General features: G+C 41.2%; 1 protein-coding gene across 1 annotated transcript in view; it reads left to right on the forward strand.

The window, feature by feature from the left end:
* The window catches only part of MDM4 (MDM4 regulator of p53), a 35779-nt gene extending 14361 nt beyond the window's left edge, over positions 1–21418 (forward strand). Inside the window, exons 4-11 of the mRNA XM_075196086.1 lie at positions 809–942; positions 5931–5980; positions 6952–7013; positions 7827–7905; positions 8076–8227; positions 16426–16578; positions 17273–17356; positions 18085–21418. Of these exons, the coding sequence (XP_075052187.1) occupies positions 809–942; positions 5931–5980; positions 6952–7013; positions 7827–7905; positions 8076–8227; positions 16426–16578; positions 17273–17356; positions 18085–18621 (1251 nt within the window). The 3' untranslated portion in view covers positions 18622–21418. The remainder of the gene's footprint in view (positions 1–808; positions 943–5930; positions 5981–6951; positions 7014–7826; positions 7906–8075; positions 8228–16425; positions 16579–17272; positions 17357–18084) is intronic.
* Positions 21419–22163: the final 745 nt, after the last annotated feature.

Below are 22163 nucleotides of genomic sequence, written 5' to 3' on the forward strand. Positions count from 1 at the left end.
ATTTTACGGTAAGTAAAAATCCTCTTTTTGAACCCCATAATGGTCGTATACCACTGTGGAATATGAGCGTAATTTGTTTTTTTGGTACAACCAACTAGCAAATAAAAAAAGAAAACTTATCTAAAATGCAAAGTATAGCACTTAGGTGTGCTGGAGAGTTTTGTTTGAAAAAAAATTAGATTAAGTATATTTTATTAACGTTTCTCAAAGTGTAGTTACCTTTTTTTAAGATTTCTTTAGAATGTCTGCAACTAGATCTTAAGGTTGGTAAGGTCACAAAATATGAGAAGAAAATATATCTACATCCACCGGGGTACTAGTAATACCGTAGTTAGATATTTTATGGTTTATCTGTTCATTTAGTGTTGTTTATGCTGTTATGAGTACATTGTATCCTCTCTTTCTCGGTTCAGTTGTATGTTTACTCTCTTGAAAGAGGATTACTGTTGTGTCGGTAAACAGAGCAACTGTTCTGTGTTATGAAAGCATACATCTTTTGCAAGTTTGTCAGTATTATATGTGTAAATTCAGAATAGAAGCATTTGTAGAAGAAAATTTGATTATAGTATAAATAATTTATTGTAATTAAAAGTATCCTTGTTTTAATTAGTGCCTCCATTCTGCAGTTTAGTATTCATTATCGGAGAAAGGGAGTCACCTTGGCCAGGGATGAATAAACTGCAGAATGGAGACATTAATTAAAACAAATTCTGTCATATTGAATACTAAAGATGTGCTATGCATTAGATGTTCTTGCTTGATGCGAGTATATTTTCATTCAATGTAATGTGCTTTACTCTCTGCGTAGGTTATGCATTATTTGGGCCAGTACATCATGGTGAAACAGTTGTATGACAAGCAGCAGCAACACATTGTTCACTGTGGCACTGATGAACTTGGGAAGTTATTGGGAATCACAACATTTTCTGTCAAGGACCCTAGGTGAGGACATTTTTTAAACATTTAAATAATTTTATGTAAATCTGAAATATTTGTATCAAATAATTCCACTGTTCCATATATGCTTCTAGTTTCAAAGAGGGTTAACTGTTAAGAGATGTCAACTTAGAAAGTATACCTGCTCAGCAAAACATTTATATATATTTTTATAGCATGGAGGTGACTTGACATTGGTGATATATATCCAGAGGACATTTTTCTTTTTACAGCTGTTGTGAGCTGACAGTGTTGTGTGCTGACAATTGATAAAATGGGTGGTTATGAAAAAAAAGTAAATGTCTTACCTTAAAAAACCATATGGTGGTTGTCCACCCCCCCCCCCTTTTTTTTTTTTTTTGTTGCCATGTACCGTGTGTCTAACTTGGTAACCACTAAAACAATTAAACCTCTTTGGGATTGTAGCCTTAAATCTGCATGAAATGTAATGGTCAACAGCAATATATTTGTCCCAGGCATTACTTTAATTCCTTTACTATGTGAATTCCTACGGCAACTGCTGAGAGACTTATCACCTTTCTGTGTGCCACCTTGTTCTAGAAAAATACTGCCTTACTAACCTCATTTAAGGCATTATATGTATATACTTTTTGTTAGATCGCCATTTTGTTCTTTATCTCTTATAAGATCTGTGCATGTACGGCTCTTGAAGTCTTTTTCCATATTCATTTTGAAGTGCATCCTGTGCACTGTTTTAGTAACCCTCCTTTTTGGAGATAAATGTCCTCCTAGTACTTAAGGTGACGTCTTGTCAGTGACCTACAAAGTGAGCAATAAAACCACCCTCTTCCTGCTACTATTACCTCTTTTCTATATAACTAGTGTTTTGTTAATTGCTTGACTACACTACTTATTTAACGTCGGATAATCTGAAATTTTAACCCCAAGGTCACTTTCCTCTGTTGTTGACTTCTCTATTAATTCTGTATCCTGACTTTGGATTTTTGTGTTCCACATGCAGTATTTTACATTTTCATGCAGTCAGTTTATGATTCCATTATTTATCGAGCCATCTATTTTGTCTAAATTACATATTTGTGTTATCCCTTCTGCAATATCCACCCTGTTCCAAATCTACATGTTGAAGACTGCTTGTTTTGAAGAGCAGATGGACCTCTCTAAACTGTTTTATGTATGATTAATTTTATGTCAACCTAAGAAATATAGTAACTCGCATTGGCTTTTACAATGTGTCTTTGTAAGTTATTGCACTTCATAGAAATATAAACTGAATATCTCATTCATCCTATAGACACTGGGGTATAGAGTACGTTGATAGGAGTTTGGGCACTCCTTGAGAGGCAAAAGCAGGAACACTAGCAAGCTTGGGAACAGCAGCTTTGCAGTTTCTTTCTCCTTACCATCTGCCCTATTCCTACAGGGAGAAAGTAGGCTGTTTCCTGGTAGGGTTTTGTTAATAAGGGGTGGTGGTTGCTTGTTTCCTCTAATTCAGCTGGCCTCTGTATTGCAGATCCACATCATCTGGGACTGTGTACTGCAACTGCTCTCTGCTTGCACTCTCTTCTTCTTAGAAAAGAGACTGGACTCCCGTCAGTCTTTTAGTCTTGGTAATGGTTCAGCGCAGAACTTCTCTCTCAGGATTGAAGGAGCCAATCGGCAGGTACTAACCCTACAGGACAGTGAGGAATCGAGAGGCTTCAGACAATTTGCTATTTAAGTGAAAGAAGCGGTAGACTGTTTCTTTTCCCTCTACTTAGTTAAAGGACTTTCGTGGGAGCATGGGTCAGGCCTGATCAAAGTTGTCATGCAGATTGCAATTCCTTTATCCATTCCCTAGTACAAACAAGGCAATATTGTAATTTCCTTCTAGAGTAGATCCTCACACTTATTCTATCTCTAATGCTGCTATCCTTGGGGATAGCACAGACAGAGGAAGTTTGAGGTCACCCTGAACTCAATCTTCTCAGTAGCGAGGGCCTCCTTCAGGCCTATCTTCGCTTCAGCTTGGGTCAATTAGGTGTAGTGGTTGGGAGCAGCTGGCCGAATGACTGCGATGTGGGAGATGCAGATCATATTTGTCCACTATGTGTGAGGTCATTAAAGCTGTATTCTTGGGGACGTGGAGATTCTCTCTCAGAAGTCTTGGTGGCACTTTATTCCTCTGGCTGAGGGCCAAACAGCCTCTTGAGTTGCTGCCCTTCACAGGGAGGGGGGGTGGGGTTGTAGTTTTTATTTTTTTCCATGGGCTGGACAAATCTGCCTAGTTACAGGGGGCAAAGTTCTCTACTGCCTGCTAATGCCCTGAGGTCTAGGGCCCCTAGTTTTTTCTCCTTTTGACTCCCACCCCTCCTTTAGTCAAGACAAGGAACCATTCCTCTAGAGATAAGGCCTCCTCCTCTTATGGGGCCCAGCAGAGAGGTAGGCAGGGCTGGGCAACGAGGTGTCTAGATTCAAAGCCTGCCATGGCCAAGGTACACCCAATGGTGTGAGCCTGTCTTTTTCTTTTCCAGGACAGGTAGTTTGATTCCAGCACATGAGGAGTTCCCTCCAAAATGGTTCTTCAGCACTGACCTATCTGGAGACCAAGTAAATTGTTGGGCTCTCAGGTTAGCCATTCAGGTCCCGCTCTCCTCTGAAGTAGTGGTCCCAGTTCTGGGCCCTACCTGGTCGATCTGATCATAATCAACTGTCAAGGATCTAACTTTATTCTCAGAGCATGGTCTTATTGGGACTGCCAGAGCACAATATCCTCTCTATACAGGAACAGGGACTTGTGAATGTGTTAGGCAAGATGATCTCCATCTTTGAGGTGGTACAGTTTGCACGGTTCCATTCAAGGGCGTTCCAAATTGAAATCTTCTTGAAATGGAATAAGTCTCACCTGCAACTAAGTGCATGAGACTGTACCCAAAGGTTTGCTATTAGCTCCTTTGGTGGTTGAGGGGGCAACAACCTCTGTTGGGACTGGAATATGATGACCATGGATGCCAGCCTCCAGAGCTGGAGGGTGGTCACCTTTCAGTACCTTCTTCAGGGCCTCCTGATAAGCGAGCTGTAGATCAGGGCTGTTTTCAAAGCCCTAGTCAGAGCTTGACCTGCCTTTCGAGGAAGAGCATCAAACGCCCAGTCCGACAATGCCACATTCCTGCCATCACTGTGAAGAACTGCTAAGCAGACTTATTCAGCAGGCCAGCCCTTCATCAAGGGGAGTCATATCTCCACCTGGAAGTCTTCCAGCAGCTGGTGGACAGCTGGGGTCAAATATGTGTCGACATGATGGCATCTCTGTTGAACCAGAAGGTGGAGAACTACTTCTCCAGTACAAGGTGTTAACAAATACCATATCAGTCTCATGGATAATCCCCTCATTTACCTGTTCCCTATGGTTGCAGTGCTGCCAAGGATTCTAAAAAAGGTAAAATGAGAGGGCGCCCAAGTGATCCTGATGACTCCAGAGTTTCCCAAATGGTTGTGATACATGAACCTTCTCAGCATGGCTGAAACTCCTTTATGGAGGCTCCCTCTAAGTCTCAACGTTGAAAGCTAAGGTCCTTTTCTGTACCAGAGTTTTCCTTGGTTTGCTTTAACAGAATGGATGTTGAAGCCATGATCACCAAAGCCAAGGGATTTACGGACAGCTTGGTTCATGTCAATCTGAAGGCTAGGAAACCACAAACTATTATGGGGCATGGAAGATCTACATTTCCTGGTGTGGGCGCAAGGGGTTTCCTACTTTCCTGTTTGCACATTTGGATAGGGACTAAAGGTGCAGATGTCTGCATTATCAGTTTTCTGTCAGAAAAAGGTGGCGCTATTGCCAGAGGGTCAACATTGTGACAAACAGTGCTGCATGTGCAACCTACATACCACCCTCCAGTGTTTCCTTGGGATCTATATCTGGTGCTCTCTGCTTTACAAAACCCTCCCTTTGAGCAACAAGATTTGGTGGATCTTAAGTTCTTGACCTGGAAGATTACTTTCCTCAGAGCATCTCTACAGCTATGAGAGTCTCTGAACTGGGGTTTCTGTCATGTAAGTCTCCCATTCTCATTTTCCATGAGGATAGGGCTATTCTTTGGATTAAGCCTTCTTTCCAACAATAGGTTGTCTCCAGGTTCCACTTGAACCAGGCCATCATAGTTTGGGCCTTGCATATCAGGTAAGGTGCATGGCTGGAATATTTAGATGTGGTCAGGGCCTTACGGACTTGTGATAGAGGTCTTCTTTGTTCTCTGGCGCCCAAAAGAGAGGTTGGCCAGCCTCTTAAGCAGACCATTGCCAGGTAGATTGTCAGCAATCTGCCAGGCTTACATTGGGACACGTCAGCCTGTACTTGAGAATGTGAGGCACATTCTGCTAGATCTGTGGGCACCTCATAGGCAACAAGGCTTTGACTGAGCAGCTGTGTCAGGTTGGCCACCTGGTGTTCGGTGCACACATTCACTACAATTTTAAAATATTTGCATCCAAGGATGCTATCTTTGGGCATAAGGCAGTGGTTCCCAAACTGTGCGCCTGGGGTGCCTCGGCGATCTCACAGGGGGTGCCTCGGCCAGGACCAGTTGTAAGCAAGGCGGGGGACTCTTGGTAATAATTTTGTCTTAGGTGCCTTGAAAACATTATGGAGATCCTAAGGGGCCTTGAACTGATAAAGTTTGGAATCCACTGGCATAAGGTATTAAATCACTGCAGCTGAGCCTACTCTCTCTTAGATACAAATTTGGGACATCTCCAATGTCTCACATAGGATAAATGAGAAAATGGGATTTTTGTGTTAAAATAAATAAAATTTCTCTGAATCTGTGGTGGTGGGGGGCGGGGATTGCGGGGGGCACTGGAGGCCCTCCCTTTACAGGTCACAATTGAAATACTTTTCTGTATTGCTGAAGGTTGAAACCTGATTTTCCATTTTCTATCACTGTAAAGAAAATGTGAAGGATAAAAATAAACCTTTTATAAATCTCTAACCTTTCATTTATTCTGAAATCTAAAATCTTTTTCTCTTTCCACAGTCCCTTGTATGAGATGTTGAAGAAGAATCTATATCGTTCTTCTTATACAGGTAAATATTCCTTTCTTTCTTTGATTCCCTGAGCACTATCTTCCCATCTTCACATTAAGCTTTGGCAGTTCTCAATTGAAGTTAGGATCATGGCAGGTTTTTCCCTGTTACTGTACACTCACTGTAATGCAGAGTTATATTTGTACTTTGATGCCAGGCAACTGCATTTAGTTAAGTGAATAGTCGATTACACAGCATGAGTGTGGTGTTTGAAATGACTGTGTGAGAGTCTGACATATTTATTGGATGTGTATTGACATTTGGGAGGGATGTATCCTTGTGTGTTGACATTTGTTTGAATTTTCCTTTTATTTGCCAATTTAACTCTTTCTGTCACTAAACCTAGGTTTATTGAATTGACTTTGCACAGGTTCTCATGTCAAAAATCTTCAGGGTAATTCTGTGCTCGCAACATGTTTTTGTTACATCAGCAGATCTTAGTTTTCCAAACAACTGGAAATTAACCTATCTAGGTACAAATCAGAATTTAACACCTTTACCTTGCCAAGGACGTTGGAGTACTGTGAAATGGGTTAACAGTGAAAGGGGGAAAAAAGTTATTTTGCTTAACTCTAATTTTTGACTAGCATCCATTACTTTGCTTTATCAAATTGAAATAGAGGAAAGTATTTGCTAGGATTTGATAAACTTGTATAAAACCCATAATTACAAAAATTAAATGAATAAAAACACTGGTCGCCTAAAGTATCACAATATCTGTCTTCCTTTAGGACCATTGAAAAAAAATCATATATTTTTTTTATGCTTTTACTGTTCTCTACACTACTCCTGACGTACAGTAACCCATTTAAGAGTGTGCTGTGGCATAAGTAAAGTACACAAGGTCCTCTTGCTGTAACAGTTCTGTGTGGGCTTTCTGAGTGCCTTTCTCACATTCCAAACTTGCACCACATGGATTGAAAGCACAGTTATTACTGGGGAAGGGATTCTTTTTTTCATCCGATTCACAGATGCTGCTCAGAGTCCCTCAAGAGACCAAACGCAGGACACAGGCGGTTTGGAGCGGCAGAAGGTAAAATCTGGTATTTGTTGACCTTGTACAGAGCCTCCCCTTCTCTGTACCTGCCAGCGTTGGATCTCCAGACCGCTTTTTCAAACCGCTCAGGTTCCGCTGGAGTCCACGGAGCAGGGACAGAGTCACCCATCTCTGCTCCCTTAATGCTTGCACAGCTTCTCGCTCAAAGCTATGCGAGTGATACAGCAGTTTTGTTACCGGCCACCGTATAACACAGCAAAGTACAGATTACCATTTGTTTAGCTAGTTGTTTAGACTCTCAGAAGTATTTGAAACCATGCACTACAACCATTTACAATGTCCACATGAGGAGCTTGGCTGCCCTAGATCTAATGGTCATGGACACTTCATGCTCATTTCTCTATCCAGCTCCCATTTCCACAGTATTTTTATTAGGAATAATAGGTGGTTGTTAAATACAAGTAGAAATAAATAATATTAAAATGTATATACTAAATATTCTTCTTACATAGACACATGCCTACAGCCCAAATAATGAGTTAAATAATGGTATTTCCAGCCATACCTTGTTGCTATATACTTTCATTCTTAACAAAAGTTTTTTGGTAATAAGTTTTCTTGTTTTCTTCTTGTATTTTATATCTATGTCAACAAGGTTATTGTCAGAGGATCAAACAATGTGTTCTTCCTCTATAGGCAATCTTCTGTATATAATACAATACATGTTGTACTTTTAGACAGAGACATGTCTTATTAGTAGGTGGCCGGTACTCTATTGCTGCATCTGTTTTTGCATATCTTCATATTGGTGTTAATTGTTTCTCTTCCCTCACTTTCCTCCATTCTCAGAGTCCTGAAGGAAGTATTAATGAAGATGACAGAGACAACAAAGTTTCATCTTCCAAGCTTCAAAAGCGCCTTGCAGAAGGTAGGTTTACCTTACTTGAGCTTTAAATGAGAAATGCTTGTAGAATTATGCTTTGTGTGGTTTAATATAGATGTCGTGGTGTATATATGTGTTTGTGACAATTTACCACTGTAGTTTCGTAGGGTAGTAATCCTTGTGCTGTTTTTGATTCCATTTGTTTGCGATTGTAGATGATAAAGGTCCTGCCGTTTGCAAGCAGGCACGCTTGGACCTCTCATTTGAAGAATGGGACGGAGCTGGTTTACCCTGGTGGTTTTTGGGGAATCTGAGGACAAATTATAACCCTCTAAGTAATGGATCCACAGATATTCCTTCCAACCAGGTAATGTACATTGACACGACACCCTAGTTAAAAAGCAATCAGTTTAATGCGCACACACGCTCATCGTCCTCCTTTTTTCTTTTTTTTTTTTCTTTTCTGCTGCTTCCTATGTTTGAGTCGTGTTAGGTTGTAATTGTTAAAATGTATAGAAAACTGTTTGGAGCATTCAAGTTGTTGCGCAACATATACCAGACTTGAATATATAACTTTGTTTTCATAAAGCTCTGTTAAGATAAACAAAGACTTGATCAGAGCAATAAAAATTGTCGCTCTATGGGGGGTATTCAATTGACGGCGGGATCGCCGCAAAGCCCGCGCTCGAAAAATATTATTGCGCGTAAATATCGTTAATACGGTAATTTAATCGCTGGATTTCAGCGACATATTACCGTATATTAACGGTAATATTTTTCGAGCGCGGGCTTTGCGGATCCTGCCATCAATTGAATACCCCCCATAGAGCGACAATTTTTATTGCTCTGATCAAGTCTATGAACAAGAAATGCCTTGTGCTTTACAAATGCTTCTGGTAGAAAATGGCACAAGCATGCCTTTGTCATTGATACTAGTAGTAATGGATACTGGACAACATTTATAATGCAGATTGTATTACAGCTTCTACCTTTTAAGTCATTTTGTAAACATTGATTTTATTTATTTATTTATTTATTTATTTTTTTTAATGATTTCCTTGCGTCTCTGCATAATAGGGCCGTCATGCACAAGGTCATTTGAAAACTGTAATAATGTGATGGGGCACATTTATGTATTTTTTGATATACATATGTTCTAACTTTCTTAAATTGGACCTGCCCAAGAGGTCTGAGAGTGCACGTTAAAGCTGCATTAGCCACCTAACCTTGGATCACATTAAAGTTTGCCACAATTTTTATTTTTAAATGTTTTTATTAAATATTTTCCAAACACATGTACAACACAAAACAAATCCCATAGCTAAACTAGATAAGCAAAACAATCCTAACATAAGCAAGTACAATTTGACCTTTAGGGGCATATTCAATTGTTCCAAAGTTCCGCGGCGTTAAAACTTCTACAGTTAATACAGTAAAAATCTAGCTGGATCTCTGCTCGCGGCTCAGGTAGCTGCGAGCTGAAATGCAGCGACTATTTTAACGTATTAACTAATTTTCCGCGCACAATTATTGCATTATTACGGTATTCGTGCGTGGAACGCGGGATTTTTGGCAATCCCGCCGACAATTGAATATGCCCCTTAAAGTCTAAAATCTAAAACACAAAAATGGTGTATAAAATTATTGTAGTGCAACACACTAGACATACCACCAAAAATTGTAGAATTGCATAAACAGTAGTACATAAAGAGAAAGTGAAGCAAACAAATACATGTGTAGAAGCTGTGCAGGGCTTTAAACAGTATAACCCTCACAGGAGAAGGGAGCAAAAAAAAAAAAAATGGAGAAGCAAAAAGCTCCAACTTTACACATCATAATCCTCATCATCTTGATGTGGATAATTAACAATCTGACATTTGTACCAGCGATACCAAACCTTATGATATTTGTGTAAGGTCTCTACTCATACATAAATCTTCATGTTTTCAGACATCATTGAGCAATCCACGTGTTAACGCTCACTGTTCGAATGCCATTCAACTACTGGCAAGAATAAACTTAGCCAGCGAAGTTAAGTTAAACATATATTTAAACAGCGTTTTGTTAAACCAGTGTGAGGTCAAAGAGGCAAACCCTAGGGCACAAGGTTGGAGCAGCTACCTCTGTGGAGGAAATACAACCCCATACCAATTTTCCAAAATGTTTGCACAACAGGACACGTACAAAGCATGTGCCTGGAAGGGGTGTTGCATTTAGGGCAAGCAGGACTGCCATGCCTGCCCGTTTTGTTCAACCCCGGTATAGTAAGATACACTCTATGCAAAATATAGAAATATACTTGTTGGAACCGCAGGCATAAATTGGCCTCTAGTGCCACTAATTATTAGGGATGTGCACTGGCCACTTTTGGTGTTTTGGATTCGGATTTTTTTTGAAAAAAACATAAAAAGTGTTAAAAACAAGTTTTTGGGTTTATTTTCACTCCTAAGCTATTATTAACCTCAATAACATTCAATAACAATCATTTCCACTAATTCCCAGTCTATTCTGAACACCTCACACCTCACAATATTGTTTTTAGTCCAAAACGTTTCACCGAGGTAGCTTTCTGGACTGCATAGTGCAGTGGTCCCGGTACACAATTTGGTACCGTGGCCACAATACCTCCGCCTTCAAATGGTCTGAATTCCACTGCACAGCTGCCTGCTCCTACATCCTCTGCAGCATATACAGGGTGTAGTTCGAGCGTGTCAATACCTCTTGTTTTAGACGACCATGGTACAGAGCATTCATCATTGAGATCCCATCAAGTATGTGAAAGACAGACAGGGTCGAAGTGTTATTTGTTGACTTTGTTAACCCAAAAATTGTCGCTGTTGCAAATATTCGTGCAATGAAGAGTGACTTTTTCTATTAAAGGCTCAAGCTTTCAAGTGTAGTGTTTCTAACTTATAAACACTACAGTAGTTCAAGCACGTCAATACCTCTTGTTTTTGATTATGACAGGGCATTTTACTTTTGGTTTAATTTGTTGAATTTGTTTTAATTTTGTTTTACTTTGTGCTCATGGCAAACGACTGTTGAATGGTCACATAATGGCAATAAAAGAGTTGCAAGATGGAATTGTCCTTGGGCCCTCCCACCCACCCTTATGTTGTTGAAATAGGACATGCACACTTTAACAAACCAATCATTTCAGCGACAGGGCCTACCAAACTGTGGCTGAAATGATTGGTTTGTTTGGGCCCCCACAACAAAGCTATTCATCTCTCCCTGTACAAAATAAACAGGCTCTACTGAGGCAAGATGTCGTCCTCATCCTCAACCTCTGATTCCTCTCCCCCCTACAGTGTGTACTTCCTCCTCCTCACACATTATCAATTCGTCCCCCGCTGGACTCCACAACCACAGGTCCCTCTGTACTATCTGGAGGGCAATGCTATACTTGATTGAGGAATTGATAATTCATTTTTATGAACATCATTTTTTCAACGTTCTGAGGAAGCAACCTCTTCGCCGCTCACTGACCAGGTTCCCCGCTGCACTAAAAACTCTTTCCGAGTACACACTGGAGGGGGGACAACTCAGGTAAAATAGAGCCAGTTTGTACAGGGGCTTCCAAACTGCCTGTTTTTCCTGCCAGTAACAATATGGACTGTCTGACATGTCTATTTGGATGGTGTCAGCAAAATAATCCTCCACCATTTTTTCTATTGTGACAGCATCCAATGCAGCAACAGTAGACATGTCTGCAATGGTTGGCAGGTCCTTCAGTCCGGCCCAGATGTTATCAGCATCCCCGCCAGCGGCTCTTTTAGGAAAACTGAGCTATTTCCTCGCAGCCACAGATGTGGAAGAAAATGAGGGTGGAGCTGTTGGCATGTCACGGTCCTCTTCAGAGGACAATCTCCTGACCAGCAGGTCTTTGCACCGCTGCAGACTTGTGTCCACCGGAAACAGAGACAAAACATACGCTTTAAACCGAGGATCGAGAACGGTGGTCAGAATGTATTCCTCTGCCTTTAAAATAGTGACCACCAGCGGATCCTGGCAAAGCGTACGAAGGGCTTCATCCACAAGAGCTACATGCTTGGTGGAATCGCAATGGTTTACCAGCTCCTCCCTCACTTTCTCCAGCTGCTTCTGCAACAGCCTGATCAGGGGAATCACCTGACTCAAGCTGGCAGTGTCGGAACTGACTTTTCGTGTGGCAAGTTCAAACGGCTGGAGAACCTTGCACAACACGGAAATCAGTCTCCAGTGCGCTTGACTGAGGCGCATCCCCACTCCTTTGCCTATGTCGTAGGTGGCGGTGTAGGCCTGAATGGCCTTTTGCTGCTCCTCCATCCTCTGCAGCATATAGAGGGTGCAGTTCCAGCGTGTCACAACCTCTTGTTTGAGGTGATGGCAGGGCAAGTTCATGCTTTTTTGATGTGCCTCGAGCCTGCGGTAGGCACTGGCTGAATGCCGAAAGTGTCCAGCAATTTTGCGGGCCACCGCAAGCATCTCCTGCACACCCCTGTCACTCTTGAGGTAATGCTGCACCACCAAATTAACGGGGGACGTGCTGGAAATTGCCCATATGCAATGCCCGCACAATGTTACTGGCGTTGTCTGACACCACAAATCCCCATGAGAGTCTAAGTGGGGTAAGCCACTGCGAAATAATTTCCCTCATTTTCTCTAATAGGTTGTCAGCGTTGTGCCTCTTATTAAAGCCTGTAATACACAATGTTGCCTGCCTTGGCACGAGCAGACGTTGTGTAGATGCTGCTACTGATGCAGCTGCTGCTGTTGCTGCGGAAGGGGATGCATCTACCCAGTGGGCTGTCAGTCATATAGTCCTTCGTTTGCCCAGAACCACTTGTCCACATGTCCGTGGTTAAGTGGACAGTGGGTACAACCGCATTTTTAAGAGCACTGAGGACACTTGCTCGTACTTCTCTGTACATCTTTGGTATCGCCTGCCTAGTGAAGTAGAATCTCGACGGGATTTGGTACCGGGGACACAATACCTCCATCAACCCTCTAAATCCCACTCCACTGATGGCGGACACCGGGCGCACGTCGAACACCAACATAGCAGTTACAGCCGCAGTTATACGCTTTGCAATAGGGTGACTACTATCGTATTTTGTGGTCATGGCAAATGACTGTTGGACGGGCAATTGTTTTTTGAAAGACGTAGCAGTGTTACGACTTCCCCTCTGGGAAGATGACCGACCAACAGCAGCAGTGGCAGTAGTAGGCGTACCGCTGCAGGATTCCTCGGATGAATCCCGTATAGAAGAGGACTCAGTCTGGCTGGTGACATGGCCTGCAGTTCTAAATCTGATGGAGATCGTGTAGGAAGTTGGCGAGGAGGGTGTTGGTGGTGTGTATCCAACAGGGCAAAGGGATTTAGGTGTCCCTGTACCGATGACGGTCCTAGCCCCAGTTCCTGAACTAACCACTGAACTATGAAGGTTATTCAGGTGACGTATAAGGGAGGATGTCCCTAGGTGGGCATATCCTTACCCCTGCTTATTTGAGCTTTACATAAGCTACATATGGCCATACATTGGTTGTCCGGATTTGGATAAAAATAACTCCAGACCGAAGAGGTGCATTTTTTGGTCTTCTGACCAGGCATGACGATGGGCTTTCTCATCCCATGGACATCAGCTGTTTCCCCCCCTGGTGCCTCATTTACAATAACCACATCACCATCCTCATCATCAAGTTCCTCCACAGCGCCAGCTACATTAATAGCCTCCTCCCGGTGTACAACATTGACACCTTGATTATCCAAATCTGGATCTACACTGTGGGTGATCCTTCCAACATATGCAGAGGGTGTGCTGCAAATGCTGGATGGAGTCACCTCTTCCCGTACAGTGATGGGAAGGTCAGGCTTCACAACCACCAACACCCTTAGACTCGCCTTGGGTATTTGTGATGTCATCTGTTTAGAAGGCAGAGTTGTTTGCTGTTTTGTTGTTGTTGCTGACAGCATAACTCTCAAATTTTTTGTAGGGGGGGGAGGAGGAGAGCTTAGATCCTTGGGTGAAGCTGGACCACTAGTCATGAACACGGGCCAGGGCCTAAGCCGTTCCTTGCCACTACGTGTCGTAAATGGCATATTGCCAACTTTACGTTTCTCCTCAGATGATTTTAAGTTTCTCTTTTTGCTACTTTTTGAGAACTTGGGCTTTTTGGATTTTACATGCCCTATACTAGGAGATTGGGCATCGGGCTTGCCAGACGACGTTGATGGCATTTCATAGTCTATGTCATGACTAGTGGCAGCAGCTTCAGCATTAGGAGGAAGTGGGTCTTGATCTTTCCCTACTTTATCCTCCAAATTTTTGTTTTCCATTATATGTAGCACAAGAGAGCGTACCCCTAAGCCACACACACTCGGCAAAGCCTTTAAAAATTATATGCGGCACAGGAGAGTACCACTGGACTTATACTGCTGAATCAGTGAACTTTGTAATAGCAGTACCACTGGACTTATACTGCTGAATCAGTGAACTTTGTAATATATCAGTACCACTGGACTTATACTGCTGAATCAGTGAACTTTGTAATATATCAGTACCACTGGACTTATGCTGCTGAATCAGTGAACTTTGTAATATATCAGTACCACTGGACTTATGCTGCTGAATCAGTGAACTTTGTAATATATCAGTACCACTGGACTTATACTGCAGGATTGTTTTGGGATATTTTTTTTTTATTATTTTTTTTTTATAATTACTTTTTTTGAAATTTTTTATAATTTGGGAATAATGGGGAAATAACAATGCCCTTAGAAGGACAGAGCACAGGACACAGCACCACTGGACTGAGCAGAACACTGCACAGCACGAGATATAGCAGGACAGAGGACCACCTAACACAACTTCCCTCTACCCTGATCAATGCCCGCGTGAAGATGGCGGCGACTACCGGGGAATTTATAGGATCCGACAGCGGGATTATGACTCAGAGCCTCGGTTTCAGTTTTGCAATTGGCGGGAATACCCGGATCTGTCTCGGATCGGCATCGTTCGGGTGGGCTCGGGTTTCAGATATACAAGCCCGCTCATCTCTACTAATTATCAGACTCGTATCTTCATCAGAAATGTCACCCAAGTCAACCTCCCACTTAGCTCTGAAAGGGGTCTAGACCCTCTGGTGACAGCTGAGGCAGTAGTACAGCATAAAGGACAGAAATCGATTTGCATGGACCCACTGTATGCAGGATGCTCTTAATAGGAGAGTTTACCAATTGTGGTGTATCCCCACCAAATTGGGATGCAAGGGCATGGTGAAGTTGTAAATATCTAAAATAAAAATAAAATAAAGTTGGGAATTAGGTGTCAAGAACGCAGCCCTCAGCTGTTCAATTGATTTTAGATAGCCACATTGACCTGGCCAAGGATATGAATCCACACTTTTCATTACAGCTTATCTCCCGTAAGCTTGGTTAACTCTTGAAGCCCACTGTAAAACCACAGAGGAGTTTTGGGATCTTTTCCCACTACCCCCAAAAGTCTATGAGCCGCCAACCAAACTGCAGAAGCCTCTAGTACAATGGGGGCCACCTTAAAAGACCTCTAGTTTGCCAGAAGAACCTGCAGTGGTCCCAGGGACGGGTCTGTCTGCTTGCCTAGAAAATATCTGAGATGCCCCTGGTACATCATTGAGTCAGGCAACTAGATGGGTAAGTTTGGAGGCTAGATAGTACATTCAGAGGTTGCGAAGGGTCAGGCCCCCAGTATTTTTAGACCAACACAATCTGCTAAATCTAAAACTTACCCTCTTATGACCCTCCCCACACACACACACACACACACACGCACACCAGGGACACAAGATGTCTGTTAATATTTTGGACCACCTTACTTAGCAAATATATTAAGGAGTGTTAAAGCGGAAATAGATACTCGGGCTGAATGACCATTTTATCAAGTTAATTACCCTCCCCAGACTAAACAGGACAGTCGTATATCCATTAACACTAATTTTGGCAGCTGGTGCAGAATAAAGTAACTTGGACAAGCGGATAAACCCAGCACCCACACCAGATGGGCCAGCACATGCAATGTTTGCCACTTTAAAATGGCTGTGCAGAGGGAGTGCAAGGAGCTATCAGAAACAGCGGTCTCTGCGATTACAGCTTCTGATCTGATCTTCTTACTCACACGCACCCTCTACAGCCATTTTCAAGTAGCATACTTTTAATGCATGGAGCAGCCCACAGATCTCCAGAGTCGGCAAGGTGGAGGTTGATATCATATCCGGTTAGGTAGTAGTGTAGCATTAATGGTTCATGTCGAGTACATGCATGACAGCCAGTGATAATTTGGTCCATTTTTCCATAAGTTTAGTTGCTGTATTCTGTGTCACCTGATGGAAGACGAACCAAAACTGCACAGACCTGCATCCATGTGCAGGGGGGCTTAGTGCACTGGACCAAAAGTGGAAGCTCTTGTGTATGGGAAGTCTTTCCTGACACTTTTTGATGATTCTGTTTAGTGTTGTTCTTTTTGTTTTTTTTAATTTACATAATTTGTGTTAGTTTTGTGAACATTTTCTTCAGGTGTGACGAGAACCATCTATCTCTTTTTACAGGATATAGATACTGCCCTTGTTTCAGACACAACTGATGACTTGTGGTTCCTAAATGACAATCGGTCAGATCAAATCAATGTAGAGGTGAAAATGGAGGCTCTAGACTCCCCAGATAGTGAGGGGGAGGAAGTGAGAGAAGATGAGGGCAAAAAGGTTAGTATAGTAAACTGCTACTGTCTTCCTTGTTGCTTACTGTATCATTGTACAGTTTACTCTCTCTCCTGCACCATATTCTTGCTTCCATTTGTAACTCTTATTAGCAGGGCAAATAAATTACTTTTCTCTCCAATAATGATACAAACCCAAAACTAGTAATTCAGTTGTTTGCAAACAGATCTTAGAAACATGAAGTGCCTGTTCTGCTGTTTTTGTTTCGGCAGATTTCTTTACTTGACGTGTTCTAGTTAAACTATGAAAATGTCTGCATTACTTGGCATCCACAATTTTAATTACAATATTTGTCTGACATTTTTATTTCATTTAGAAGAGGGACTGTTCATTCTGAGGTTGTGTTTTATATTTTGATTTCATTGCCTGCTGCATTAGTCCAAAACCCTTTAATAAACTGAAATAGTGACGCTTACAGAATATGTTTGCAGTCACTGACCTAGAATCCTACTGGACCTAGAAAAGGAGCACTAGTGGAAAAACCTTTTAGGGGCTTATTCTGATTTACATTGAGGAGGCTTGAAATAGATAGGGAGCATAACCAACAGTTCATATAGAAAAATATTCTTTTAAGGAACAGCATGTCCGCAAACATGTTTCCTGGCCCTAGCCCTGTTTGTTGAAAACTGCAATAGTAAATGTAGGCTTGTCATGAATTGTTTTTCTTCATGCACCTCAGGTGATCGAACTGACTATTTATGAAGATGATTTAGAGGACACACAAAGTCTCAGCGACGATACAGATACGGATATCTCTTCAGAGGTTTGTCATGTTTAAATTATTGCTGCATCTTATTTGCCAACATCTAGGATGTAATTCAGTCTAGTGAAAGCAGGGCCTGATTATTCATTAGGCTGCCTTGGCTGCAGGTTAGGTGGGGGGGGGGGATATTGCAGAATTTTGACTGAGGTATACACTGAAATTCATTATAAAATATCAGAGAATAGTTGGTTTATTACAAAATGTAAGTTTTTAATGTTTATGTATTCCCATGATAAAGACATAAGACAATGGGTCATCCGTGGGCGGATGCTTGAGAATAAGGGAATAAAAGAGACAAGGATGGTGACAGGAGCAGGCATGGTAGCCCCTTCCCCCTTCACATATTAACTCTCACTAGCACTTGTATATGCCTTTGTTCTGCTGTACAGTTCTGTTTTAACAAAACGAGTGACAAAAATTACTGTGCCCCTTTTAAAAAGCCAAGTGGAGCTGAGTTTCATAAACACAAGAACATACATATTCGTAGGGATTGAAGGAAGACTGATTTTAAACTAAGCAGGAGTTCGTGTTTACCTACCGCACATTAGTCTGGCTTGGAAGGCAAGGGGGCAGCATGAACATATTGGCCTAGGGCAGCCTGAACCTTTAATTAGGCCCTGCCTGAAAGATTATAGTTAAGACTCCTCTCATCTAGTAGTGTGGCATTGGCCCCTCACCATTATAAAATAAATATATATTAATCAACTGGTGCTTGTCTCTCTCTTCAGGACTGCTGGCAGTGCACAAATTGCCATAAGTTTAACTCAGCAGTGAATCGTTACTGCTTCCGCTGCTGGGCATTGCGCAAAGATTGGTATGCAGACTGCCCACGTCTCACCCATACCCTTTCAACGCCAACACTTCCTGCTAATGTCAGTTCCCGGGAAATCATCAATGGCATTGACATTCCTGACTGTCGCAGAACAGTTTCTGCCCCCATGGTGCGAGTGCAAGCTCCTGGCAGCAAATCCCAAGCACCTTTCTTAGAGCCGCTAGACTTGGCATCAAATGTCAGAACACTCTCAGAAAGTACAGAGACTCTTCTCAGCTGCCAGTCCGATGAAGCAACCCTGGACTCCAGCCGCCCTCTACTGGAGCCTTGCAAGCTTTGTCACCGACGCCCTCGTAATGGAAATGTGGTACATGGGCGTACTGCCCACATGGTGACCTGCTTTATCTGTGCCAGTAGCCTGCAGAAGACTCGCAAGGGTTGTCCAGTGTGCCAGAAACCCATACAGATGGTTGTAAAGACCTATATTGCATAGCTCGGTGGAGAATCCCATTATCTTATTTTCTATGGTGATCTCAGCTGAGGCACATGGAGCATGCTTATAGACATGCACAATTGTTTGCATTTTAAAATGTTTTGTATTTTCTCCCATAAGCACCTTTTTGTATGTGGAGGAGACCAGGAGAGCAACAGTGTGAGAGATTTTCTATTGTTTACTTGGAGTGGTGGAATGTTTGTCCTCCCACAGTCTCCGAATCTATGACCATGCGTTATCACTGCCTTGAGTATTTGAAGTGTTTCTGCTGCATGACACTGCATAGTGATCATTGACAAAGACACCCGAGCGAATGTTTATAAAGATATAAGAATATATAAATGAGAAATATGCATATCTATTTATATCTGGACTTTACTCTTATGCGATTTGATGTGTCTGGACTCCCTGAAAGTCTTCGTGGTCCGTAGCTAGAGCAGTCTGTCATAGCGCAATCGTACTTGGTGTTGCATAAGAGGAAGCTACTATTGACATGCTAGTTTGTCACTGTTTAGACAGGGTGTTCTTTATGTTGTATAATTGTTCTTTCCTCCAATACTAAAATGAAGAATTAACCTGTGTTAGTAGTTCCTCTGAATATAGTTACAGGAAACTGTCACAGTGCAGCAAAGTCTGTTTATACATGTTATATCTAACTGATGTTGTCAGTGTTACCTCTGAAATGTTTTCAGTTCATGTCTCATTGAGCATCAATACATACAACTTGAGAGAGAGTATTGCTAACCACACAGCAATTTTTATTTGTCATGTGGTCTTGTAAAAGTAAGCTATTGGCAGCCTCCATAAGTATTTTTTTGAGTTTTCGAAGCAAAACCTGAAACTGTGCATGCAAATTATTGTGAAAAGGCCACATACTTAAAGAGGAAAAAAAAAGGAAAAAAAGTTTGAATCCACCCTTTAATATTCTAGCACCTTAAACAATTGCAAAGTGGTGAAAATGTCAGTTCATGCTAGATACTCCCCTACTTAAGGATCTTTTGAAATCCTGCTGTGTGAGTTATAAATGCTCATGCAATGTTAGCCAAATCTCCAAACGCAATTCTTTGTTTATGGCTACATATGTAAAAAATGTTTTTCTTTTGTGCGTTTACATGCAAGGTATGAAGCTACGAAGTACGTGGGCCGGTCACGTACATACAGACAGCCAATTTGTGGGCTGAAGTAATATTCAGTACCTTTATGGCTGATTATTAGTCATGCAAAGCCTCTGTGTTGTCACTGGTAAATTAATAAGCTGCATATTTGTTCAGCGCACAATATGAATGGTTCATTTTCGTAGCATGGTGAACCATTGTCAGTGATGAGTCCACTTTAAAGCGGCTATGCTTTTATTCGTAGTAAATAAATTTATATATATATTATAATTTTACTACTAAGACATAATTTTGTTAGTAGCATTACGGAATTTGTTTAATTTGCATTACAGAGGAATGTGCATACTTTTGATTCCATGTTAGACAATGGAAAAAATGGCATAATGATCATAGCTCAGTATGAGTGCCTGTGGTGGTAAGTGATGCCCTAAACCTTACTGCAGCACCTTCATGCATTTTGCAAGATATTTGATGGTGTGTTCTCCAACTGCCCCCCTGCACCCCAAGGTATAATTTTATTTTTCTACTCTGCCACCTCTTGAGCAGTAAAATATATCTTTATGCTTTCTATGACCAGTGCTTTACACTGGTGGTAGTTGAATTACTGATAGTCACATCACCAACAGAGTAAATTCCTACAAAATAATGTAGCTATTTACGTTGCTGATCTGCGTGACAGTCACATTTCCCAATTTAAAGCGGTAATACGATCACTCGCCACATTTACAATCTAATTTAAAGGTTAGGGGTAGTAGGTATTGGATTGTAAATGGATTATCACTTTATTCTAATTAGATTGTAAAGGCGGTGAGTGATGGTATTACCACTTTAAATCTGGAAATGTGACTGTCGCGCAATGACGTAAATAGCAAGTGCCTGCATTTTCTTGAATCGCAAAGTATACCAGTCATGTAGTGGACATGTCGGTGATGTACTGTCTTTTTTAAGATAAGTCAGCACATCCTTTTTATTGTGTTTATTACAATAAGCATTATTTTGTAGGCATTTACGTATGTCTGCAATGTCAACATTGGGTAGACCTACCGAACCCCTTTACACTGGGACAAGTCTAATAGATCCAAAGAAACAAGGATAAATTTGTGTTTTATTTTACTATTGGTGCAGACCGCTAATGAAGAAGCTTGAATAAAAGGCTTTTTGTGATTGGTGTAGCATGGAGTTTGCGATTTTCAGTGTAAAACAAGCTTTGTTTTGTTTTTTTTTCTTTCAAAAACCTGATGTATGCAACTCAAGGCAACAGGATGAATTATTTGCACTATATTATCTTAATTTTGCTCTACATTTTAAAGGAGTGCAACATTTTTGTGTTTGTTGATAAAGTAAAATGGTAGCTTAAAGGGATTTCCAACTCTTATCAATTGTACTAAATCCCCTCTAGTCTGAATAGCTGGCAGGGACTCCCACTCACGTAAAGCTAGGTTCTTTGACGATCACCTTCCTAGGGGCTGGCCTCTCTGTAGACGACATCTAATTCAGCTTCTCTAAATAGAGAGCTGCGAAGCGCCCAGGAGTTGAGTCCTAATCAAAGTATTGTTAGTAGACAGGGAGGGGGTGACTTAAAATTCATAAAGTGGAAAACCCCTTTAAGATAGTGGATAAGAGGCCAAAATGTGTTCAGTTTATTTGTATGGTTCTACAATAATAAAGTATTTTAAAAGCTATATTGTGCTGGTTGTCAATGAACAAAGAGGGATATGGAAAACTGTACATTGTATGGTTTATATGTAGAATGTGTGGAGATATATTTTTCATACATAAAGTTGGTTACCCACTGCATGTCAAATGTGGTTGCAATTTCTGACCCTATGACTAAATCAACATTTATTTATATAGTGCCTGCATATAACATTAATATATCTATACATTTTCTTTAAACAGACTGTCCACTTCTGCTGCTGTTTAAATGGGATATTGCTAAACATCAATAACAAACCCAAGCAAAATAAAACTACACTGTAGTGTGGATACGTTTATGCAAATTATATTGATAGTTGATACTGCCTATAATTAGTCCAATATAAAATATATATATTTTTTAAACCATTCATTATTAAAAATCTGTCCAACAACATTAATACAGTCAACCAGAAATAGTATTTAGTATATTCATGTTCTGAAAGATGTCTCTAACTCAATGTTGCCTCCGCTCCAGACAGAGGTAGATATGGGGTTATTGGAATAGGTGAGTTCCATCCATATACCTGCTTACATGTTTTTCATATGACAAGTTTTATCAGTGAAAGCATGATCTATGTTCTACTCAAGTGGGTAGCTTGTCTATGATACCTAGAGCAACATTAAATGCTTACATGTACATGTTTGGAAAGCTGCTACGCTGCATGTGTCCAACATTTATAAAATAATTTTCAAAAGACAAGTGCATCTAAAACTTCTATGTGTATAAGT

Source organism: Mixophyes fleayi, chromosome 2, assembly GCF_038048845.1.
Source record: "Mixophyes fleayi isolate aMixFle1 chromosome 2, aMixFle1.hap1, whole genome shotgun sequence".
Taxonomy (NCBI): domain Eukaryota; kingdom Metazoa; phylum Chordata; class Amphibia; order Anura; family Limnodynastidae; genus Mixophyes; species Mixophyes fleayi.